Raw genomic sequence first — 22,486 nt, 5'->3', positions numbered from 1 at the left:
TTAGTAAAAATCAAAAACTTAAAAGTAAATATAACAGAATGAATAGTTTTATCCCTTGCTCTAAGGTATTCTAATAAAATTACCAAATTTTATGACATATTATAAAACCTTATTTTAATGATAAATTTACTAAATTCCTTACGAAAACGCTTCGGAAAAATTACCCAGCTTTTGGTGCTTCCATACACTTAAAACACGGCAAATTTTACCATTATCTGTTAGTTTTGTCCATATTTTTTTTCTCAGTGAAAAGTATATCCTTACAGTAATTCAAAAAAAAAAGAAGTTATACTTGAATGTGAGAAAAGAAAGAAGGATATCAAAGTTAACATTCATGCATCCATTATCGAAATAGAAGAAAGATCGCAGGGCGTGCGAAATAGGACCCATTGTGTGTAGTTCTGGTCACAGGAAATGAAGTTCAATGGTCAAGTCGGGGTGCCACAATTATCACTAGCGACTGTGCCATTAATGGAACACTATGGAACCTAAAAAAATGATAAAAGTCGAGCGAAACTACAGTTTTGGAAGCGTAATAGAGGTGATTAATTTTAAGACAATGAAACGTTATAAAGATGTTTCTCCCCTCGTTAAAGGGCTTATAACTGCTCACTACTGTGACTGTAACATATACACTATATCGTTAAGCCAAGACACAAAAAAATTGATGGATGGAAAAAGGGTTGAGTAATCACTGGAACGGTAAGAAATAAAATATTTTAATAATTAAAAACAAGCTGTGCTGTAATGGTCGTGTTGTTTTATTTAAATTATTTTCGTTTATCTTTTTATTGATATAATAGTATTCAGCTTGTTCAAATTTGTTCCTTGCAAACACAACATCACTCTTACAGAATGATGTTGTGTTTATTTAAGTAAATTTAATTTTTTTTCTGTATGATACTATTGTTTTACCTACAACTGTGCATGTAAATATTGTGTACATATATTTATATTTATATAAGGTAGGTAAGCAGCATTAAAAGTGTGTATGGAACATTGTAGATTTGATATATATTGTATGAAGCATATAATGTATATATAGTATTTTAAATGTGTGAAGTATTTCATGGACGCAACAATGCTGCAAATAATGTATATAAGTATTGTATGGATGAAACCTTGTATGTAGATTGTATGTTTCGCTCTAGTTCTATAAAAAAAAACTTTTTTTTAATATTAAGTTGTTGTTTTTTAATTTGAGGAATAATTCATTGTGTTTTATTTCAGTGTATGTATTTATATTAGAAGTGTAAATTGTATGATTCTAATTGAATGCAAATTAATTTTGTAAGCATTGAGTGTTTTGTAAAAATTGACTAGTCTTTTACAACTCTTGAAAGCAGAGGAGTAAAAAAATTATATGCCTAAAAATAGACTCTATGAAAGCCAAAACTCGTATCCAATTAAATATTTTCATTTAAAATTTTGATCTTTAACACAGATAATATTCAAAAATAAAATGTAACTTTTCCAGTAAAATGAAAATTCTATTGAAGTTGATAATTTTTCAAGTAAACTGATTATATAAATGTTTTGCTGAAGTTCCTGTTTGTAAATTTCTACGGATCGGTGCATTTTACATTTTAACCTGCCTGTTTTTCCATAAAACTTCATAAGTAAAATAAAATTATTTTAGTGAGAAGATCAGTTAAATTCAAAATTTGACTTCGAATAACATAAAAATTTGAACTTGTAAATTTTAAAATCGAGAGTTATAAAAGAAAGTATTTTTCTAATTTTTATAACAAAATGATATTAATCAATTTGATTAAATGATATTAATGATAATAATGAGTTAATTTCGTTTAATTCAATTTAATTAAATGATATTAATGAATACATTTCAAAATTCACCTTTTCAAATTCTACGCAATAATTTTATAGAACATTTATTTTAAAAAATTGCATTTTTGGTTGTTCATTTTTTGTTGCATTATTTGTCATTACTTTTATCTGGTTTTAATAATAAAATAATTTTTTATATACGATTAAAAAAAAGGCAAATTCAAAAGGCAAAAAAGGCAATTTATTAAAGTGAAATTATAATAAGCTAACTGAAATGCTCACTTTAAATACCTGTCGGCTTATGTCCTGTTACATTCTTTTTCACAGTTGTTACATTTTATTTCAGGTAAAAACTTTCAAACTCACGAAATCATTCAAAGTTAATTATGACATCATTTAATGTGTTTACAACATGATTTATTTTCAAGTCATTGATAATCGATAACATAGTTTATATTTTTAGCCGCATACCGGCGGCATCTTGTATTGAAATCACCCACATTCATTCCATATGTTATTTTAATTAATAGTTTTATTGCTCGTTACAAGTCAGCCATCAAATCGACAAGAGCAAAAATCATGCGCCGTATCTAGAATATAAAAAAGTTTTTGATTGCATCACATCCCCGCCCAAATCGAATATATAAATTCGAAAAAAAAACATTCCTCTCTCTTTCTCTCTTTACTTATACTACATGTATCTCTAGGCACGCAATAAATCGAACACTTTGTCTTCTTCGATTTAATAACAGAGTATCGCGATAATAAATATGACTCTCATATACGTGTGCTGACCTAAAACATGTCTAATTATGAGTAATATATATGTAAGATATGTCTTTCTTTTTCACCGCCCCTCGCGAATTTGGAACAATTATCAGGTTATGCAAGACCAAATTGTGGTTCGAAGTTGTTACTTGGTTGTTTAAAGTTATAGGATTGATATAACATTGAATTAAATAACATATTTCGGTGTCATAATTATTCATTACAACTCAAAGTAGCATGTCTGTTTTTTATAGTTATTACAGCTGTTACGATTTATGTTATGACTGCATTTGGCGATGAGTCCCACAATAATATGCGCCTTTAGAATTAATCCTCGAGGGATGGATTTATGAATATTATTACACGTTAAAACGAATGGGTATGATAATGCAACACTGTTTTTTTTAGTGAATGAAAATGAATTTTTTTAGTGAATGAAAATGTTTTTAGTGAATGAAAATAAATGAAAATTTTGTTAATAAAAATTTATAAAAACGAAAAATAAATAGTTCATCATTTCTATTTTCAAGTAATTAAGTAAGTATAACATATCAGTTTATGTCCATTGTTTTTAAAAAAAAAATGCAAAAATTAGTTATCTTCATTTTAAATGGTTAATGCAATCTAATTTTAACTCTAATACACTATTGTTGTTAAAATAAAATCTAGGAAAACTTTCAGCTATGTAATTTTATAAGAGATTTTCATAATTTCTGAAAATAGAAATATACATTTAAACTCAATGTTGGTGACAAATAAAATCTTCCATCAAGCAGATTTTAATGCATGTATTTCATAAATTGCTCGATAATCTGGTTATGATACACAAATACTTGATACCATTGTTATAATACATGATTGATACTGTGGCTATGAGGTGACTTGAAACATAAATTCCTGGATACTTCTTGATATTCTACTAAAACCAAACTACTAAATTGGGATTAGCATTTGGGAATTTTAAATTTTATCAAACATATTTTAAATGGTGCATTTCATAAATTGCTTGATACTTTATTTATGATACATAAATACTTGATACTATGGTTATGATACATGACACTGTGGTTATGATGACTTCAAACATAATTTGATGGATACTGCTTGATTTTCTACTGAAACAAAAATATTATACTAAATTGGTATTAATATTCGGGAATCTAAAATTTCATCAAAATTAAAATAATTATTCTGCAAGCATTTGTGATGCATAAAAATATATAAAACCTTTAGCAGCTTAACTGCTAAAAGCATTGAAATTTCTTCACAAAAAGTCAGTTTAGGAAATTAATACTAATTATTTTTTGGCTATCATTTCATTGAAAAAAAGTTAGAATTAGTAGTAATTAGAATTAGTAGTAAAGTTATATAAATGTTTTTTTTCCTAATTTCGCAACATTAAAATGGGTGAAAAGAGTTTTATATTTTTTTTGCAAGTTAAAACTTTTAAGCTTAAATTATAAGTTAAATTAAAGCATTTTCTGAAATCAGATACAAGATCACAAAGTTTTACACAATATTTAAGGAATGGCATGTAAACGAAAAAGTAGCAGTTAGAACGGACGGTTAAATACATTTTAACTAATTTTTGCTAGAAAAATATCTTAATTCAGATCGTTAATGCTATACTGAAATAAGAAATAAGTATAATTTAGTTTTTAAATATGCACAATTTTGTAAATCACTCTATACTCAAAGTATATATTTTTATATAAATATGTATATATGGAGGTTTCGGAGTTTATAGTAATAAGTCACAATTTTTCCATAAATGAAATTAACGTGAAAAGCATTCCGCGGTATTATTTTCAAATAAGTGACCTACAAGTTTACGGAATTCCACTAGATAACAGATTGATACTAATAAACTTCTCATTGACTGGACGGAAATTGTTATGCTTTTTTTCGGCAAACAGACTCTCCTGAGCATTATCTGACATCATTTTATCATTCTTATCATCATACCGTATCAAGCCCATCCTATATTTAGTTTCAAGAACTGAACAAAAAGGAAGGAGAAAAAAAACCCCATTTTACTAAAATCCCAGTATCAAAATAAGACCGAAAAAAAAATAATAACAAAAGCAACAAAGCGAACCTTCGCAAAATCCATTGAATTCGAGTTTGTAAGTTTTCCACGTTTTCTTGATCAAGTAATATATCCCCAATCCATAAGCGAATCAGTCCCTATGTATTCCAGCAGGCAACTCTCCTCTATGAATAAACCGCATCCTGAATGACTATCAAGTTTTGTGGCCAACAACTCCATTGCAAAAGGATCTGGCATTCATCAACTCAGTAGGTAGGTAACCTTATCAAAGCAAATTGGATTTCTGGCAATAGACAGACTGGCTTTATACGAGCTTCTGCAATGGAGCGGGATTGTAAAGGAATCCACTTTTCCTTTGAGCGAAGTTGGCGAGAATGAGTGAGCTGCAGTATGTAACTCGGTTACGTTTTGGGGTACCCTGCCTTGATCTGTTTTGTCGAAATATTACAAATGACAACTGTAGATAGGGAATTTCTCGGAGAAGTTTTCTTGGGGTATTATTTCGCAAATGCAGTTTTTTAGAAGCGAAAGAGATTGCTTCGGTTAGACGTAAAATGCTTTAGAGTGAATATATACTTATGACAGGTTTGCCTGTAAGTTCTGACTTTTAATTATTTTGGCTCTGAAGCATAAAAACGTCGAACCATTTTAACAAACATATTAGACTTAGGTCTAGAGTTTTTAAAGGATACATGGCGACACATGGGATTGAATAAATACAATTTCAGTAATGCTTATAATAGTATGACAAATTTGTCTGTAAACCTAAGCTCTTTAGGACTTGAGAGCGATAGTGTGTCTGCAATAATTTTTTAAAAGAGCTCGGCTCCTAGATTCTGTGTGTTTAAAAAATTTGATTTTTTATACTCTTCTAAATAACTCCAGTTAGTTTTTAGATTTATTTTACAAATTTACTAATGCATACAACATATTAAACACAGTGCTATTAATTTCGTTATAGTTTTTTTAATAGATTTTTTCTTTGGAAAGTCGATATCAGAGGGTTTGTAAATAACACAAAATATGCAAAAAAATTTTAGATCCCCTTTTGCGGGGGGAAAAACTGTTCAATTGTTTGTAAAATTTGGTTAGGCAATTGTACAATTTATTGTTAATATTCGAATTATATTATAATATATTATATTATAATATAAACATTGTTAATATTAGAATTATATTATAATATATTATATTATAATATAAGCATTGTTAATATTATAATATATATTGTTAATATATGTCGAAATGATAAATATTTGTTTTCAGAAATTATCTTATGCAGCAAGTAGGGTTTGTTCGTTTTCCTAACGTGGACTTTTCTACTATGTTGCAAGCTTTATTTATGAAAGAAACCTCTCAATGAAACAAAATAATTTCTACCGAAAAAAGTAAACGAAGAAATATGAACGAAAATTAAATTTTAATGATAATTAACATGAAATCATATTCAGAAAAGTATTCTTTCAATATCACATCAGACTGACTCTAGTTGGTTGGTCTTATGCTTGACTCTCAACACAAATCATAGTACCCTACTACTGCGTGTCAGATGACACGGTTTGGTTTAAGTTTATAATTTTGATTAAGTAATATCGCTGGAATTCGACGGTATAGTACCGATTTCGGAGCATGAGGTTACCAAACCATGGCGCATTGAATTATTACAAAGTATCAATTCAGTCCGTTCTGTATTACGGAAAAGGATTTTATTAATTTTATTTCATTTATTTTTCTAGATAATTGCTTAGTTTTTAACACATGAGAATCCCAGGTAAAAACCTAGTTTTCGCATTATTTACAAAATATCAGTAGATTTAACTTCACAAGCAATTACTACGAAGGGAAAAAAAAAATACTTAAAGCATATGCTATAGTTTAAATGTGATATAAGTTCAGAATATAAACGAATCAATTTTAAGATCCATTTCAGTTTTGAAAATATTCTCATTTGAAGTATTCATTTAACATTCTTTGGAATAAAGAGAATGGTGAAAGCTTGGCGAACAAAAATAAAACTCTAAATGTGACTAAAACGAATTCATTTAAAATCCATTTTAGTTTCGACAGAGAGAGAATTCTTATCTGAAGAAATTTTTTGAAAATAAGAGCAAAATTCTAAGTATAGAAAATAAACTTGAGTGGGATTTTATTTTTGGTAGTTCTGCAGAAACTTTTAGTTTGCATAACCACTCAATTATCCCTAAGTAAGTGACATGAATAATTTAGTCAGCGAACCAATCAGTCATCATTTTCAAGAGGGGGCCTCCAACTTCACCTCCCATCCATCCTTTTGTGGCAGGTGAGGACAGAAACAACTCTCCCATTGTCCCAGGGATAATTATTAGTTAGGGTCCCGAACTCTTCAATCATCCCTTTGGGTCGCAGACCACTGACTGACCTGATAGGTTAAGCGTTAATAATTGTTATTATTAAAGGATCTTTTAAGGGAGCCCACAATTGACAAAGCGCCAAAAAAATTCTTTAAAAGGTTTTCTTCAACGCTGCTCATAATATTGTTTTTATTATTAATTCCGTTAAAGCTTAGTTTTCAAAAAGGTTCTTATAAGAACAGAAGGGTTTAATTTTAAATAACCTAAAATACTTCAGATATCTAAATTAATAATCGACAACTCCCAAAAATTCCTTAAAGACTCTTGATTTCTTCAATGATAATTTTGATTTATTATTTCGAACCGCGTATGTAGATAAGGTTTAATTTAGAAAAAGTTTCTAACAAAGTACAAAAATTTAATTCCATTTTTTTTTAAATGTATCATGTTAATTGTCCACTGTAAAGGCGTATTAAAATTTTTACATTTGGTTTATAATTTTAAGCAGACAAATTTTATTTAGGTGAAATATATCTTGCATTCAGATTGTATAACTTCTTATATGGATTCATTGTATGCGTAAGTTTCATAATTTATAGCGAAATTGCATTTTAAATGCGTGTTTTTTAAAAAAAAATCAAATCTAGAATCAATTCTTTAAATAATGCATACATCATTTAAAGAAAGAAAATCATCACAATTTCGTAGGCGAATTAAAACTGAATTGAGGATTAAAATTTCGTTACTTATACTAATACACAAAGAAAAGTATTCTGGTAAAATTACCGTACTGCACGGTAATGACATTTCAGGTGAAAGAAAACTATAATTCTGTTTAATAAAACCAAAATAAGCGACATTTAAAATACTCATTTAGTAATTTCTTCATTCATATGGTAACGGGTTACCAGAAACTCTATTTTTCAAAGATTACAGTTCTTATTATCACATATTTGGAAAATAATATAAAACTGAAACGTAAATTTTAACGAATAAATGGTTTTTATGCCATGGATTATCTTATTAAAATCCAAATTTTATCGCGTTTACGAATATTTATAGCTTATTATAAAACCATGTTTTATTTTTCATTTTACCAAGATTCTTTACTGAAACACTTGTGTGAAAATTACCGAGCTTTTTGGTGTTCTTATAGAGCCAGAACCACGGTAAATTTTACCATATGCTAGTAGTTTCGACCATAAAGTTTTTCTTAGTTTACTGCATCAGTTTTTAAAAACAAAAGCTGTCGGTATGTCTTCAAAGCTGGCGGAGACTTTATCAAAAATTAAAACATTAAAAACTATATTTATTACCCCAAAATATTTATATAATTTTTGAAAAACTAAATATAAAATTTAATAGCATCCAATATCAGTGTATGGACAAAATGCATGCTTCTAAACGTTTTTCTTCCCTTTTTCACTCAAATCGAATACAAAATAATGCCCTATAAATATTATCTCTTTGACTTGAAAAGACAGTATTGGCTCATAACAGACTGTAGAGCTCAAGAAGAAGAAGAGCAATAATCTTAATACACTTCTCCAACGTTTGAAAAATGTATTTTATGAATCTAAAAAAATTTTGCAAGATACTCACGTCTAGGCTCTCTAGGACCATCAACAGTAACTTTTATGGCTTTAACATAGGTTGCTATTTGAGGAGGACTTGTACTCAGGGTTATGGTGAGCGAGAAACTCTTACCTGCAACAAAATAAAAACAACATGTTGAAAAACAGACAAACGTTAAGAAGATGAAGCATTCAGTAAATAAAGAGTAATATTTCCCATTCACACATTTTTGTCATCATCAGAAAAGTATAGTGCGTCTTTGAGGAGAACTCCTCCAGACTAAAAGTCTGGGGCTGTCTGCTGCTATAGTAACAAGCAAGAGTACATTTCTAATGAGAGTGCAATGAAAGAATGAAGGTGTCGATTGATTTAATCACGCTGACCTATGCCAAGATCAAGACAAAAGTGTTAACCCCACACCCCTATTAGAAGTGACTGTTTCTCGTAACCATGGTACCCACCACGAAGCGAAACTGAGGTCTGGAGGAGTTCTCCTGAAAGCCGCACTGTAGCTCTTTTTCATTATTCATATTTATTGTTTTATGTATCATTACAAATGGTACATAAAATCTTTATCAATCACTATAAATCTTTATCAATCTATGATTCTCAATGAGTTTAAAACTTATCTCGTAATTTTCAGACATTATAACATGTTGAGTTGTATCAATGAACAAAATCATACGTAACCATAGTACACATCATAACCATTATCATACATATACCATGCATCGTGTTCAATTTAATGCATTGAAATAGGTTGAAAATAATATGAAGAATACCCCTTTTGTAAGCATAATAATATAATAAGCATAAAGATCAGCGATAATACAATTCAATCATCGTAGAATAATAAACAATGTAAAAGAATAAGCGTATTCCGAATATTTAGATAAAACACGATTTTTAATAAATTTTGTAGCTTATGCTACCTTTAATTGTGATATATCAAAAACTTGAGGAAATATTAAAACATCTTAAATGTAGTTTAAAAATAATTTGATTTTAAATCATTTTATTTATTAAAAAGCATTGAAATTCACCCCCATATTTATCATTAAGGAAAAAGCGTAAAAATATAATAAGCATAATTATATGCGATAGTACAATTCATTTATCGCAAAATAATAAGCATCATAAAATATTAAGCATATTCCAAGTATTCAGATAATGAAGGAACTTAAGGTTTTTAATAATTTTTTTTTTAGTTTATGCTACTTTTAATTATGATGTATTAAAAAATTTAGGAAATATTAAAATATCTTTACCCTAGCTTAAAAACATTTTTCATTTTTATTCATTTTATTTGAAAAGAAGAAAAACATTGAAATCTACCCTCAGATTCATCGAAAAATAATAAGCATAAGAATATATCCATAGAACCATTAGGGAATTGCAGCATTAAATTTAGAGTGTTGCTTCAAGAATGAAAAAAAAACAGGAAAGTTTTTTCACCCTTTCCAAAAATTTTAAATGCAACTACTTGGAATACCCGTGAGTGGAGAAAAAAATTCGGAATCGGGTCATTATTTTGAACCCCAAAGGGACAGAAAAAGACAACTAGTCCGCGAATAAACTAAATATATTCAAAATGACGGTACATATGCATTCCGACTTACACTCTTCAAATTAACGACATAAGAGGAAATGCACAATGTTTTCTGACGTAATGCATTCAAGATGGCTCCAGAGTTTTGACTAAACCATGCCATTTAGCAACTTATTATCACGCTTCAGGTAAAAAGTGAAGGGAAAAAAAAGACAGAAAAGAAGAAACGAATGAAGAAGAAAGAAAAAAAAATCCTCACTCTTGTTTAAATCACTACATCACATCATATTAGCATAATGAGAGAGAGTTAAAAGTCGCAAACGAGATATGGCTGCAAACGAGCTCCGCGGCGCGAATCGAGTTCGAGAAGGAAAAAAATAGCGCTAATTAAGCACTGTATAATCGGATACAACATCAGTTTGCTTCCAAAATTTGGGGTTAATTATTCACATATGAGATCACAATTCTTTTTAAAAGAAGCTAAAATATGAATATTCATTTTTTTTCATTCAGTTTCCTTCTTTTTGCTTTTTTTTTTCTTCTTTGCTTTTTCTTAAGATTGAATCGAATTTTTTGTTCTAAAAATTAAAATTTGCCGCTGATATGGGAAATTAGGGAGTACATGAATACGTTTTTTTTTTTGTATAATCTTCTATGGAAATCTCCCGTTTTTATATGAATATTCAAGAAAATAATTCGTAGAAGTTTTATTAAGAACCCCTTTTTTAAATACAGGAAAGCCTAATTAATGAAAAGTGTGAAGTCGTCCTTCTGAATTTTAGGCTTTTAATTTTAATTCGTAATGGGTTTCGGCTCAACAACGCAATGAACTGTGTTAGTCTTTGAAAAAAAATTACCGCCTTCTAATGTATTCGAACTTGGTCAAATTCATCAGGTGAATTTTTTCTTATATTTATTGCATTAAAAACTAACAGCTCATCAAAAGAAATATCTCCCTTCTGATGAATATTATTTTGTGTTTTTAAGCATGATTATTCATGTTAGAAAAATAAATTAATCATTCCAAATAACTGAGTAAGCAGCCTTACTAAATAATGTTTTTTTTTTCGTGCTAAAAATAAATTCATATGAATATTCGTTATATGAGATCGATATCTTATAAATAATGTTTCAGCATATAAACATATAAATACCCAATAGTATAAGTTATGAAAATAAATACTTAAATATGTATTTATTTTGATAGTATAGGTAAGTAATATTTCAATGTTAAATTGTCCTAACTCTACGTTCATATTTTAACTTAAAAAAATACATTAGAATGAGATTTTATTTTGCTACATTCTATTGCTGTGAACATAACTTGCTTTGCTGAAACTCAATAAAATAAATAATAAAATAATACAAAAACTATAACAAAATAGCTAACAAAGCAATGAAAAAACACATAGCAAAACAACTAATAAAAATATATCTAATAATAAATAACTAAAAAAAAGAATATATCTAATAATAAACAACAATTAACGCGTGCATACTTAATAATTAATAAAATGCCTATATTGGAATAGTTGATAAAATTATTTAATAGTTAAATAACTTGATATCTAATAAAATAAACTTCAATATAATAATTAACAACAAAAAAAACAACTACGGAACAATAGCTAAAAAAATAAATATAATGAAACTATAATGAATGATATAATTGAAACAAGTAAATTTATAATAATTGGGGAAAAAAACAACTATTGACCAATAGCTAATAGAATAAATATGAATGAAACAATATTGAATGATATAATTGAAAATTTCGAAAATCCACCTTTTCTAAAATTTCTTTCTTTAAAATATTACGATTGAAACAATGCATATTGCTTATACGCCATTTTAGTTACAAATAATTCTACTCTAAACAATTGTCAAATCCGCATAGAATTTGAAAAGTTTGTTTAACATAATTCTGATAGAAAAATCCGAGTATAAAGTTGTTGTTTCTTAAACAGTAAAACGTAACATCCATCCCGAAGTTATCAAAGCAAATACTTATACAGTAATATACGAGCGCAAAAGATAAAGTCAGACGATGATTTCTCAAGCAAAACACGCCTCTGAGCTCAATTCCAGTAGAAGTCTTGCGGTGTACCAAGCGAAAAACCCAGCGAGTTATTAAGGCATGTTTTATTATGTTCCATAATAAAATACCTAAATGGAAGGAAAAAAAAGCAAAGATGCCCCAGAGGGAAGACGATCTGGAAGAGTGATAGCGGAGGATAGGCCTAAATCCAGTGGCAGTCCATAATCACAATGTCCTGATTAGCAATCGGACCCTCTGTAATCTTCTCCTTAGTCATGGGTGTGTGATTAACGAATCATTCATCTTTTCAGAGCCGACATACTCTCGAGAAACAAAAATAAAGGAGAAATAATATTCCCCGAGGTCATCCTCCCCTCCGAACTCTTCACGTTGGACGGGCTTGGTTTTATTAAATTACCATCAGGTTTGAAGAAGAATGGGGTTTTTTGAAAAAAATACTATTTCACTGGTTATGTCATTAAACGAGTTAATTTGGTCACAAATGATATTTGATTGAAATACGAATTGGAACATGGCACAGTGGGCCAGCATCCAAGGTTTCGTGGCCAAAATTCGTATTTCGATAAACATTTGTTTCGAAATTTGGGGGTTTATATTTAGGGGTTTTTATGTGCAGGTAAATTGAATTCATAGTTAAAATTTCGAAATACACTAAAAATACCAAAAAACAAAAACAAAATGGCGGCAGAAATATGGTGAGCAAAAATAAAAATAATAATATAGTACGTTTAAATAATTAAATATAGCAATGAAAATATAATAATTTTAGTAATTTTATAGTAAAAATGAAAAGCAAATTATATTTACGAAGTAATATTACAAAATAACGCGAAAACATGAAGAGAAAACATAATTTTTGTTTTTCGGTATATTTAGTCCACCTTTGTAATACGGGGAAAATGGGGCAGGTTTTTTCGAAAGAAGAAACATGAAAGAAGACAGCAAAAAAAAGTTTAGCTAATTACCTCGTGGAACTTTTTGGAACTAAGTCTCGAAAGTCATTCAAACATTGTAAAATGTTTGAATGACTTTTGTTAAAAGATATAAACTTTAAGTTTGTCAAGAGTATTAACTAATCCAACAAATTGAAAAATTGTACTAAAATTTCAGACTAATTACTCTGATAAAAATGTAACAGAAAGGTGAAATTCCTATATATATATTTCTGAAAAAAAAATTTAAAAGTTACATTTAAAAAAAAAAATTAACATGTTTTTCATTACATGGCTCTCTCGTCGGTCCGAAAAGTAAATTATAATGTTTGGAATCATTATGAATTTGGGCTATATTAAAACTGCCTATACATATTTTAGTTGAAAATTTAATTTTTGACTTTTGGCCAAAGATCATGGTCTTCTGGCCCACAGTGCATAGTAATGAATACACCTTCATAAATATCGGTATCTTGTACCATTCTACGATGCAAATTTTCAGCAAACTTAACAAAGTGCTACATTGAACCATTTTATGGGCCCGATTGAAACATAGTATCGTGTTATTAAGTTTATAAGGTACAATAAAATAACTCAATTCAGCAACGTATTAGGACTTCAGCAAGTCTCAAAAAAAGAAAGATTCATCCAATTCCAAAGTTTCTGATTGACTGATTGATTTGGATGTACGAGGGATACATGGACAATTATCTTTATTTCCATTTTTTATTAGTTTACTAGTGGGCTGCGCCCCCTGCTCGCTAACGCTCGCCAACCCCCGAAAATTGCTACGCAATATTATATGGTTTGCTTCGCGTACCAAGATCGTTTCGCTCGCTACTAACTTAGGTACATTGCAAATGCACATAATTCTAAGAATTCAAAACAATCATTCAAATCCATATAAAAAAATTACATCTTTTTAGTAAATACTAAGTCATTAGAATAAATTTGAATTCAAATAAACGACATGTAATTCGTTAAACCTATTAGAAGTGTGCTATAGTATAATTCGTGATGTAAATAAAAAATCGTCAAATAAATTCGTAATGTATAAATTCGTGAAAAAAAGCGCTTTCGACAAAATACTAAAATAGAGATCTATCGACAAAGACTACTTACTTCTGCCTAGCTTAATAGTATGAGATTGCCGCAGCTGATGCTCTCTCGTTATTTCAGCTTCCGTTTTTAAAAGCGCTATATGTTGAGTAACCTCAGATAGATTTGGCATGTGACATTTTTAGCGGCAATCATGGGTCGATTCGCCGTGTAACAGAAATAGTAGCGTAAGCAAAACAAAGCAAACGTTGCCACCGGCGGAAAAGAAATACAGCCAAAATTTGGGAGCCACGTAAGAGAATTATATATATTAGATATTTAGATCTATTGGTAAACAGAAGTGATTTTTCTAAGTAATCATTTTTTTAAATAACATTTATGTTGTTATAACGTTATATTGTTGAAACAAATTTGATGAGTTCACATCCTTAATTTAATATTTTCACTTACCAAACGTAGATATATTAAATACTTTTTTTTTTGCCTGCATCTCATTGTGCATGAAGCTGATCCTTAAGTTCTAAATCATTTAACAGATCTGTTTAACTGTAATTTATAACAGTATATTAATGTTATTTGCTCAAAAATAATAATTGTTAGACCACCTTTCTAAATAACTTTATCTTAAAATGTAAGGCAGATTTACATTATAATACTAATAAAAAAACAGCAATTCTCTTAGTTTTAAACTCTTGAATTAAAAGCGTAATAATAGCAGTACAGGAAAAAAACTTTAAGTTAGGGATTCAAAAATATTTATAGAAAAGCATGACTTTTATTAATTTTATGCTGACTACAACCAAAACAATATGGAGACGAATGAGGAAAAACTGGATCACACCACGTGATTTTCTGGCCAATAAAAATGTACCGACAACAATGGAAAACTGCGACACCATCATTAGAATTTTATATATAGTAAGATAACGGATTCATAGATGTATTTCATGCGTAAAAAATATCCTTTTTTAAAAGCGGAGTATACTTAAAGCAAAAAGTACAATTTATACTTGTGTGATATATATATATTTTTAATGCTAAATACTATGTGTTAAAATACTAAAATGTTAAATACATCTGTAACGACGGTAACCGATAGCTTTTATATTCACAATAATATTAATAATAATCCAAATTTCAAGTGGAAAATACACGTTTTATAATGAAATATATATATTTATTTCTAAGTAAAGCCATCGTCTTTCAGGCATGAAATCTTTTTATTTTTCGTAAATAAACTAGTTCAAAATTCTTACGCATAACAATTGGCATATGCGCAAATTATTCATTAAAAAAATATATCATGCAAATTAAAGTGTGAATAATTCGTACGCTAAAGAAAATATTCTTATTGGGATAAACATTCTCAATTATCTGTTGTTTAAATCTAAATCTTCATTTTAAAAAAAAAAATTAATAAGAATTTTTTAGACTAAAAATTTTCCTTGAAATTACAAACTCATTACTTGGTTTAAATGGCGACTCAACTTTTTCCCTATAAAAATTATATCCAAAAGTAAAGAATTATGAATTATTTGTTCTTTGAAAAAAAAAAATTATAATTTTCCTCATAAATTCTACATGCATTTGCATTTTGTTCCTAAATAAATGGAACTACACCCGCAAGCCAAAGTCACGTTGGTCTTTTCGTATTCAAATCATTCCATGTTACGAAGAAAAAGGTTTCAGTGGTGGTTTCGAGAGGGTGCCCACCCCAAAACAGTAAGAATTGATGTTACTAAATCGATAAGACTGGTTGACAAACGACGTGGTGACAAGAGAGAATGCCACAAAAATAAAATAGGTAAAAGAAAGAACGAAATTTTGGTTTCCAAAAACAGAACATGGCAGTGTTCTAAATATGCCTACCTAATAGCAACCCCGCCCAGAATGGTAGGTATCATTAAAAGCGGAGACGCTTTGCGACCTATGTTTCGTAATGAGTCGCTGATTGCCGTTGATAAATATTATAATTTATGAGATAATTGCCCGTCTTTGGACCGATAATAAGCCTTACAGGTTAATTTTTAACCTTGTTTTTTGTTCCTATTTGCTGAAAACTTGCTGAAGGTTTTATGCTTCATTGAAGGAAATTTTTACTTTACCTTGTCAAGTGGTTATTTTCATAGTAGTTATTTTCAGTGATGTATGATTATGAGTATTAATTAACCGTAAAACAAACATTGCCCTTCGGTTTTGTTTGTTGTCGATGAAAAGAAATTATCTTAGAATAATTAATGACTTCTTACTTGTTTCAAATTAATGTGATTGGGTTGAAAGGTACATATGCGTGTTGCTTCTAGAATAAATCGCTACAATATGTTTTATATTTCAGAATTGTTTTTTTCAAAGAGTTTCATTAATTCCATCGTTTTAGGGTTACTATTATAATTAGTTAAAGCCGAAATTTTCTAATTCATATCTCGATGAAGGGTTTTTAACTATATTTTTAAGCACTTTGGCTGTGGTTTGAATTTAAAAATAAATAATATGATACAAACATAATCTTTAAAATACTTATCAATGTACTATTTTTATTAAATCGTGTATTAACATTATTTTCATTGCTTACAAAATTCTTACCGTCATAATTTAAGCCACAGGATTAAAATTCCGGATGAAGTTATGGTAAAAAGTACCGGTACTCATCAGGATGTCGATATTTTTTCCGTTAAATCCTTTTTTACCGGAACATGTTACGGATCAAAAAATCTGATATACTGTAATTTTTACAGTAATAATTACCGTAAAACCACTGAATAATTTTAATTAGATAAATATAACTAAAAAATTTACTGTGTAATATTTTACGGTAAAATTTGATTTTACATATAATGCACTCAAAGCGCCGGTACAATGTAACATAGTTTGATCCAAAATTCCCCATAGTGCAGCCTTCTTATCTTTTAAGCTCTTTGTGCTATTATTGAAAACTAACTGACACTTTTGTGGAGGAGAATTTATGGAAAACAGTTTCATAATCATGTAAGTTTAATTAGAATAAAAAAATTATGGTGTATGGTTTTTTCACCTTTATTGCTTTTAAACCGTTTACAACCAGCTTATTTGCTTCACCCTACGTTCTGGTTGCTTAACCGTACTAGGTGAAAGCAGTAAATAAATGAGTTATCTTTAACAGTTAACAGTTTGAAAACCATCTTGTTCATGGTTATTTGACAGTTTCGTTTGAAAATGGTTAAATAAAAATTAAATACATTGTTATTTAGCCATTTTTTCAGAGAAATTTCTAATGAAAAAAAATAACCATTACTGTTATAATTTCTTATCAACGATGGAAAAAAAAACCTCTACGAAACGAAATTATATGCTGTTACCACTTAGGCTAATATCATAAGCAGAAACTTAATTTGTTCTGATGCCAATGTAAATTATTTGCTTCGTTTAATCATAACTCTGTATTAATAACGAAGAGTTAGATAACTTTATTAAAAACTACACAAACAGTTCTATAAATTACATAAATAACAAAAGCTAATAGTTACATAAAATCTGCTCAACTCACTTAATTACATTAGTCTTTTTTATTTTAAAAATGAATCAAATTTTTTTTAAAAAAAATCTAATACGTAAAACGACACAAACTAATTAAATCACGTGCATGATTAATCAATTTACAAGCACGAGAAATCTCTACTATTTTATAAACTTCGAAAATAACAATAATAATGAATTACAATAACTGAGCGTAAAAGAATTTTTCTAAATTCAAAAGCATAAATGAAAGAAAATAAATTTTTCATATCGATATCTAAATAGAAAAAATTAGAAAATAGAAAATTTCTAAAGAGCATTATGTTTTGACAATCATTTTGTGTACGATGCTTAGCATAATAATTAGCTTCTTCTCCTAAAATGTATTGTTAAAGATCAAGTATAAGGAAATAATATTTGATAAAAACTATTGAAAAGATCCACGCGTGTTAAAATGTTCATTATAATATAAATTCGAGTTGGATTTTTTCCTTTTTCCGCTCTTATTTTAGATGATTATGAATTTAATTTTTCCGCTTTAAGACTTAAAAAAAATTTAGTACAATCAAAACTATTTTTTGTTGTCTGAAAATAATTTACACAAAACTCATTTTTACAATGTATCAGAAAACACACTTTTTTTCGAAAATTAAAGATTTAATTAGTTCTTGCTTTAATCTGAGATCTTACAAAAATTACAATCTTTCAAACGAACAATTTTTTATGAATAGAAATGAACTGCATTCAAAAGTAAAACTTTTTTTTATTAAAAACTAAAAAGCGTTGTTTGAATACTGCAATTTGAAACAATAGCAAAACACAAAAACGCGAAATTATGAAACTCCCATACTTTTATGAAACGTGTTTATGTTATCTTTTGCATGCAAAATTGCTTTTAAGATAAAGGTTGTAAAATTATTTTTTCAGTAACATCATAAGCAAATTAAACATTATAAAGGAAAAGGGTTAAAGCAAAAGAAAAATCTGTTTGCAAGTTAATTTTTTTCCGTCCACTTATGTAAAACATGCTAACTTTCCTTTTTGCTCACATTCTATTAAAACTAAAATTTATTTTCAAAAAAGAAACTTTTCTTCTACGCCTTTTTTTTATCGTTACATGTGGTTAAACTTTTTAAGTTAAATTTAAATCTAAGGATTAAATATGCTTATCTACTTAATTGGATTTTAATTCACTTAACTTTTTATCTATAAATACAAGATTCGTTGTAGGGAAGATAAGTGTAGGTAAAAAAATAAACTTTTTAGAACCATTCACCTTTAAGTTAATGAATATCTGAAAAACATTATTCACTTGAGTTATTTTAAAAATTTGATGAAATTTCTTTTTTAACTGAATGTAAAACGGGCATTTGTAGTTTATAAAGTACGAATTAACTTTTTAACTTTATGTAAATTTTTCTTAAAGTCGTTAAATCTAAATTTTTATAATTATTCCTTAAATTCGTTTTTACTAAAATTTATATTAAATATTAGCAGTAATGATGTTAGTGTTTATATTTTGTTAATTTTGTAAAACGAAGATTTTTATAGAAAGCGTTCATTTTTCTTAAAACAAAACCTTAAGTAAATATTTGTCTTTTTAAAAAGGCTAAGTTAAAGTTTTATAATATATATATATTTTAACGTATAATGCGCTGATAATTTAAGTGTAAACCGAATATTTCAAAAAATTTTAACAGATACAGATGATTTCTTTAATAATAGTGTAATAGATATCAATTAATGTGATAATTATGCTAACTTGTATTTATGAGAAGAAATTATTAATTGTTTGTAAGTATTATTAATAATTGAAACATAAAAATGACGTTATATGCATACATATTTCCCTACAAAACTAAATAAAAAGACTTAAATTTCTTCATATTTTATTATAAATCATCAAATAAGCTAAAATAATAATAAATATAAAAAAGTAAATATAAAGAGTTTTCCCATTAAAATTTAGGACGTTAAACTATAATGATATACGTTATGCTAAACCATAAACTATAGTGATATCGGAAAAAATATTAGTACATACATCCTGGAAAGCAAGGAATAAAAACATTACTTTCCTTTCCATTATGTGAGTCAGATGATGAGAAATAAGACAAAAATACGGCCTATTATTTTGATTGTAAACAATTTAAAAATAAATAATTCAATGGTTTGATATATTATATTCTTTAAACACAAGTATTTGTTCCTTCGATAATTAAAGACGAAAAAAAGGTTTGATTAAAATAATTGATAACAAGTTTTAGACATCGTTTATAATTTAGTTATTATATACTAGCTGAATGTCCATTCTTTGTAAAGGATGAAAAAAAAGTCAATCATCCATAAATCGGCATTGATCAACAACACTACGAAATTTCGAGTGTCGGGTTCTAGATTTGGTTCCTAGGTGGCGCACAAGGTGTATTTAATAAGTCTACATGTACACCCCTGCTGGCAACCATTTTTATGTACTTTTGACAGAGTTACATCACAAAAGATATTTTCACGCTACGTAAGTTCTTTCTTTGTTATTAAAATATTATATTGTAACAAAGTAATTTTGTTTGAACAAATAAAAATCATTAATCGAACATGTAAGTGGACACCTTAATTAACATTTAAATAAAACAGGATTAGTTTTGTTAATTAACTAGCATTGTTTTTAACAAATGAAGCTGAAATGGCGTCTTGGGGACGATGGTAACAATAAGTAAAAGGACGATTGTAACAGCTGAAAATAAATAATCTGATGTTTACAAAATATACTTAACTCTTTAAGAACCACCAATAGTTGCCCATATCATTTATATTATGTTGCATGTGCATTATTTTATTTGTCACCTTTCACAGCATAAATTAAAATTTTTAACCCCTTAAAGTTAAAAGTTTAACCCTTTAGGTCTCTGCTCATTATTAATTTTACTCCTAAAATATCACTACTATTTTGATCAATAAAAAAATATATCGCAACTATGATAATATGTTTAATTAACTATGTTTTAGTTGAATTTATGAACTGTTACAATTGAGCCCGTAAGTGGGGACAATTGTAACAAGTGCACGACTGTCAAAAATTGTTAATAACTAATATAATCATATTTAAAATAAGGTATTTATTTTTTCTTCTAGTAGAGGATAGTCTACTTTACTCGTCTGTCAATTAATACTAATAATGTATTGGATTTTTGTTAGTTGAAAATTGTTAAGTAAAAAATGTAACAATTGACCCCACTCTCCCCTACTCAGGTAAATACGGAGAGAGAAATTCTTCTAAAATTACGGTACTGTTTGGTAATGACATTTCTGGTAAAGAAAAAAAAATTCTGGTTAATAAATTCTAAATTTACGGTACTTAAACCATGCATTTGGTAATTTTTCAAATTATATGGGAATGATCTAACAATATTCTGGGTTCTCAAAATTTTACTTCCTATTACCACACATTTAGTAAAAAAAAAAGTTAAAAGTAAATTTTACTGAGTAAATGATATTTTTTTTGCTGCTCTAAGGTAGAGTAATAAAATTACCAAATTTTATCACATACTATAAAACCATATTTTATAGTTCATTATACCAAAATCATTACCAAAGTGCTTCGGTAGTTTTGAACATAACTTTTTTTTGGGATCATTCTATATACGTTTTGATCTAATGATCGAATCTTCACGTTCTGTAAGACTCAATCGTAATGGTAATCGAATTTTAAAAAAAACCGCATTTATAGAATTCAATTTCTCAAGAACCATTCGACTGATTACGTTGAAATTTTGTATTTCGCCATGTAAAATTACATCCTTTAAAATAATGTTAAAAAATTATACCATAGAATTCAAATTTTTTTTCTACTATTATTAAATAAAATAATAAATATTTACTAAAAGCTATATTTCTCATGGAATCATCTTTGGATAAAAGAATTTTATGGTTGGGAGCAAAAAGTTTTCAGTTTGCTTAAAAAGTTCTCGAGATAAGGCGAAATACGTAAAAAATAAAATTAACATTAAGAGTCCTAACTTTGGACCGCCCTCCTGACCAAACTATAGGGACCCTATTTTCCAGATTCTGGCTACCTCCTATATTTTGGGGGTCGAAAATCGGAATTCATCGAAAATAGGTATGTTTATTCAGAGAAAGTATGTTTTTGTGTCTGATTTCATAACTTAACACATCGTCTGCGCTAATTAATTAGCATATGTGAGGCCACCCCCTCTAACCATTAGGATTGAGTCTTAGAACGTGAAGATCCGATCATTACATCAAAAGTTATTTTGGTTTTTTTCATTTTGCTCACTGCACACCCACTTTGGTGCGGATAGGCTCAGAATACCGCACCAAACACACACACACTCACATAAAAACAGTCTGCTTTATTCATATAGATCAATTAATGATAGAATTATTATCAAAATAATGACTGATTAATGAAATCGGTTTTTCTTTATTAATTTGCATTCAGTAAAACTTTTAAAATCTTAAATTTAAAACTTTGGTAAGTCATAAATTGGGGAAAATTTTACAATCTTTCTCCATTATTATAATTATAAGCTTTCTTTCCATCCAAAGATCTTATTCTAAACTGACTAAAAGTGCAATAAAGAGAGCGAAGCAACTAGTTTTATTGCAGCACAAACATTGAACGCTTTTGTACATAAAGTCAATGGTAATTAAATTATTATTTCATAGGAATATTTATAGAATTCGTTCGATTCCAAAACAATATCTAGCTTCAAAATGTCTTCATGTACATAGATGGAACTTATTTTGACACCTGAAGCTTTTCAATGATAAGAGAGATTACCATATTAATAGTCTTCACACACACTTAAAATTGTGAGTGACTCCAGTTTGAAAAGCGCATACATAAAATGACTCACTTTTAAC

The 22,486-nt window shown here is 28.2% G+C and overlaps 1 protein-coding gene across 1 annotated transcript in view; it reads right to left on the bottom strand.

The window, feature by feature from the left end:
* Positions 1-22,486, bottom strand: part of LOC107454798 (uncharacterized) — a 119,250-nt gene that overhangs the window by 52,964 nt on the left and 43,800 nt on the right. The window contains exon 2 of the mRNA XM_016072102.4: positions 8,539-8,643. Within this exon, the coding sequence (XP_015927588.2) occupies positions 8,539-8,643 (105 nt within the window). The remainder of the gene's footprint in view (positions 1-8,538; positions 8,644-22,486) is intronic.

This window comes from Parasteatoda tepidariorum, chromosome 3, assembly GCF_982258835.1.
Source record: "Parasteatoda tepidariorum strain Cologne lab strain chromosome 3, Ptep-v5.0, whole genome shotgun sequence".
NCBI lineage: Eukaryota > Metazoa > Arthropoda > Arachnida > Araneae > Theridiidae > Parasteatoda > Parasteatoda tepidariorum.
This window is presented reverse-complemented; position numbering and strand designations above follow the sequence as displayed.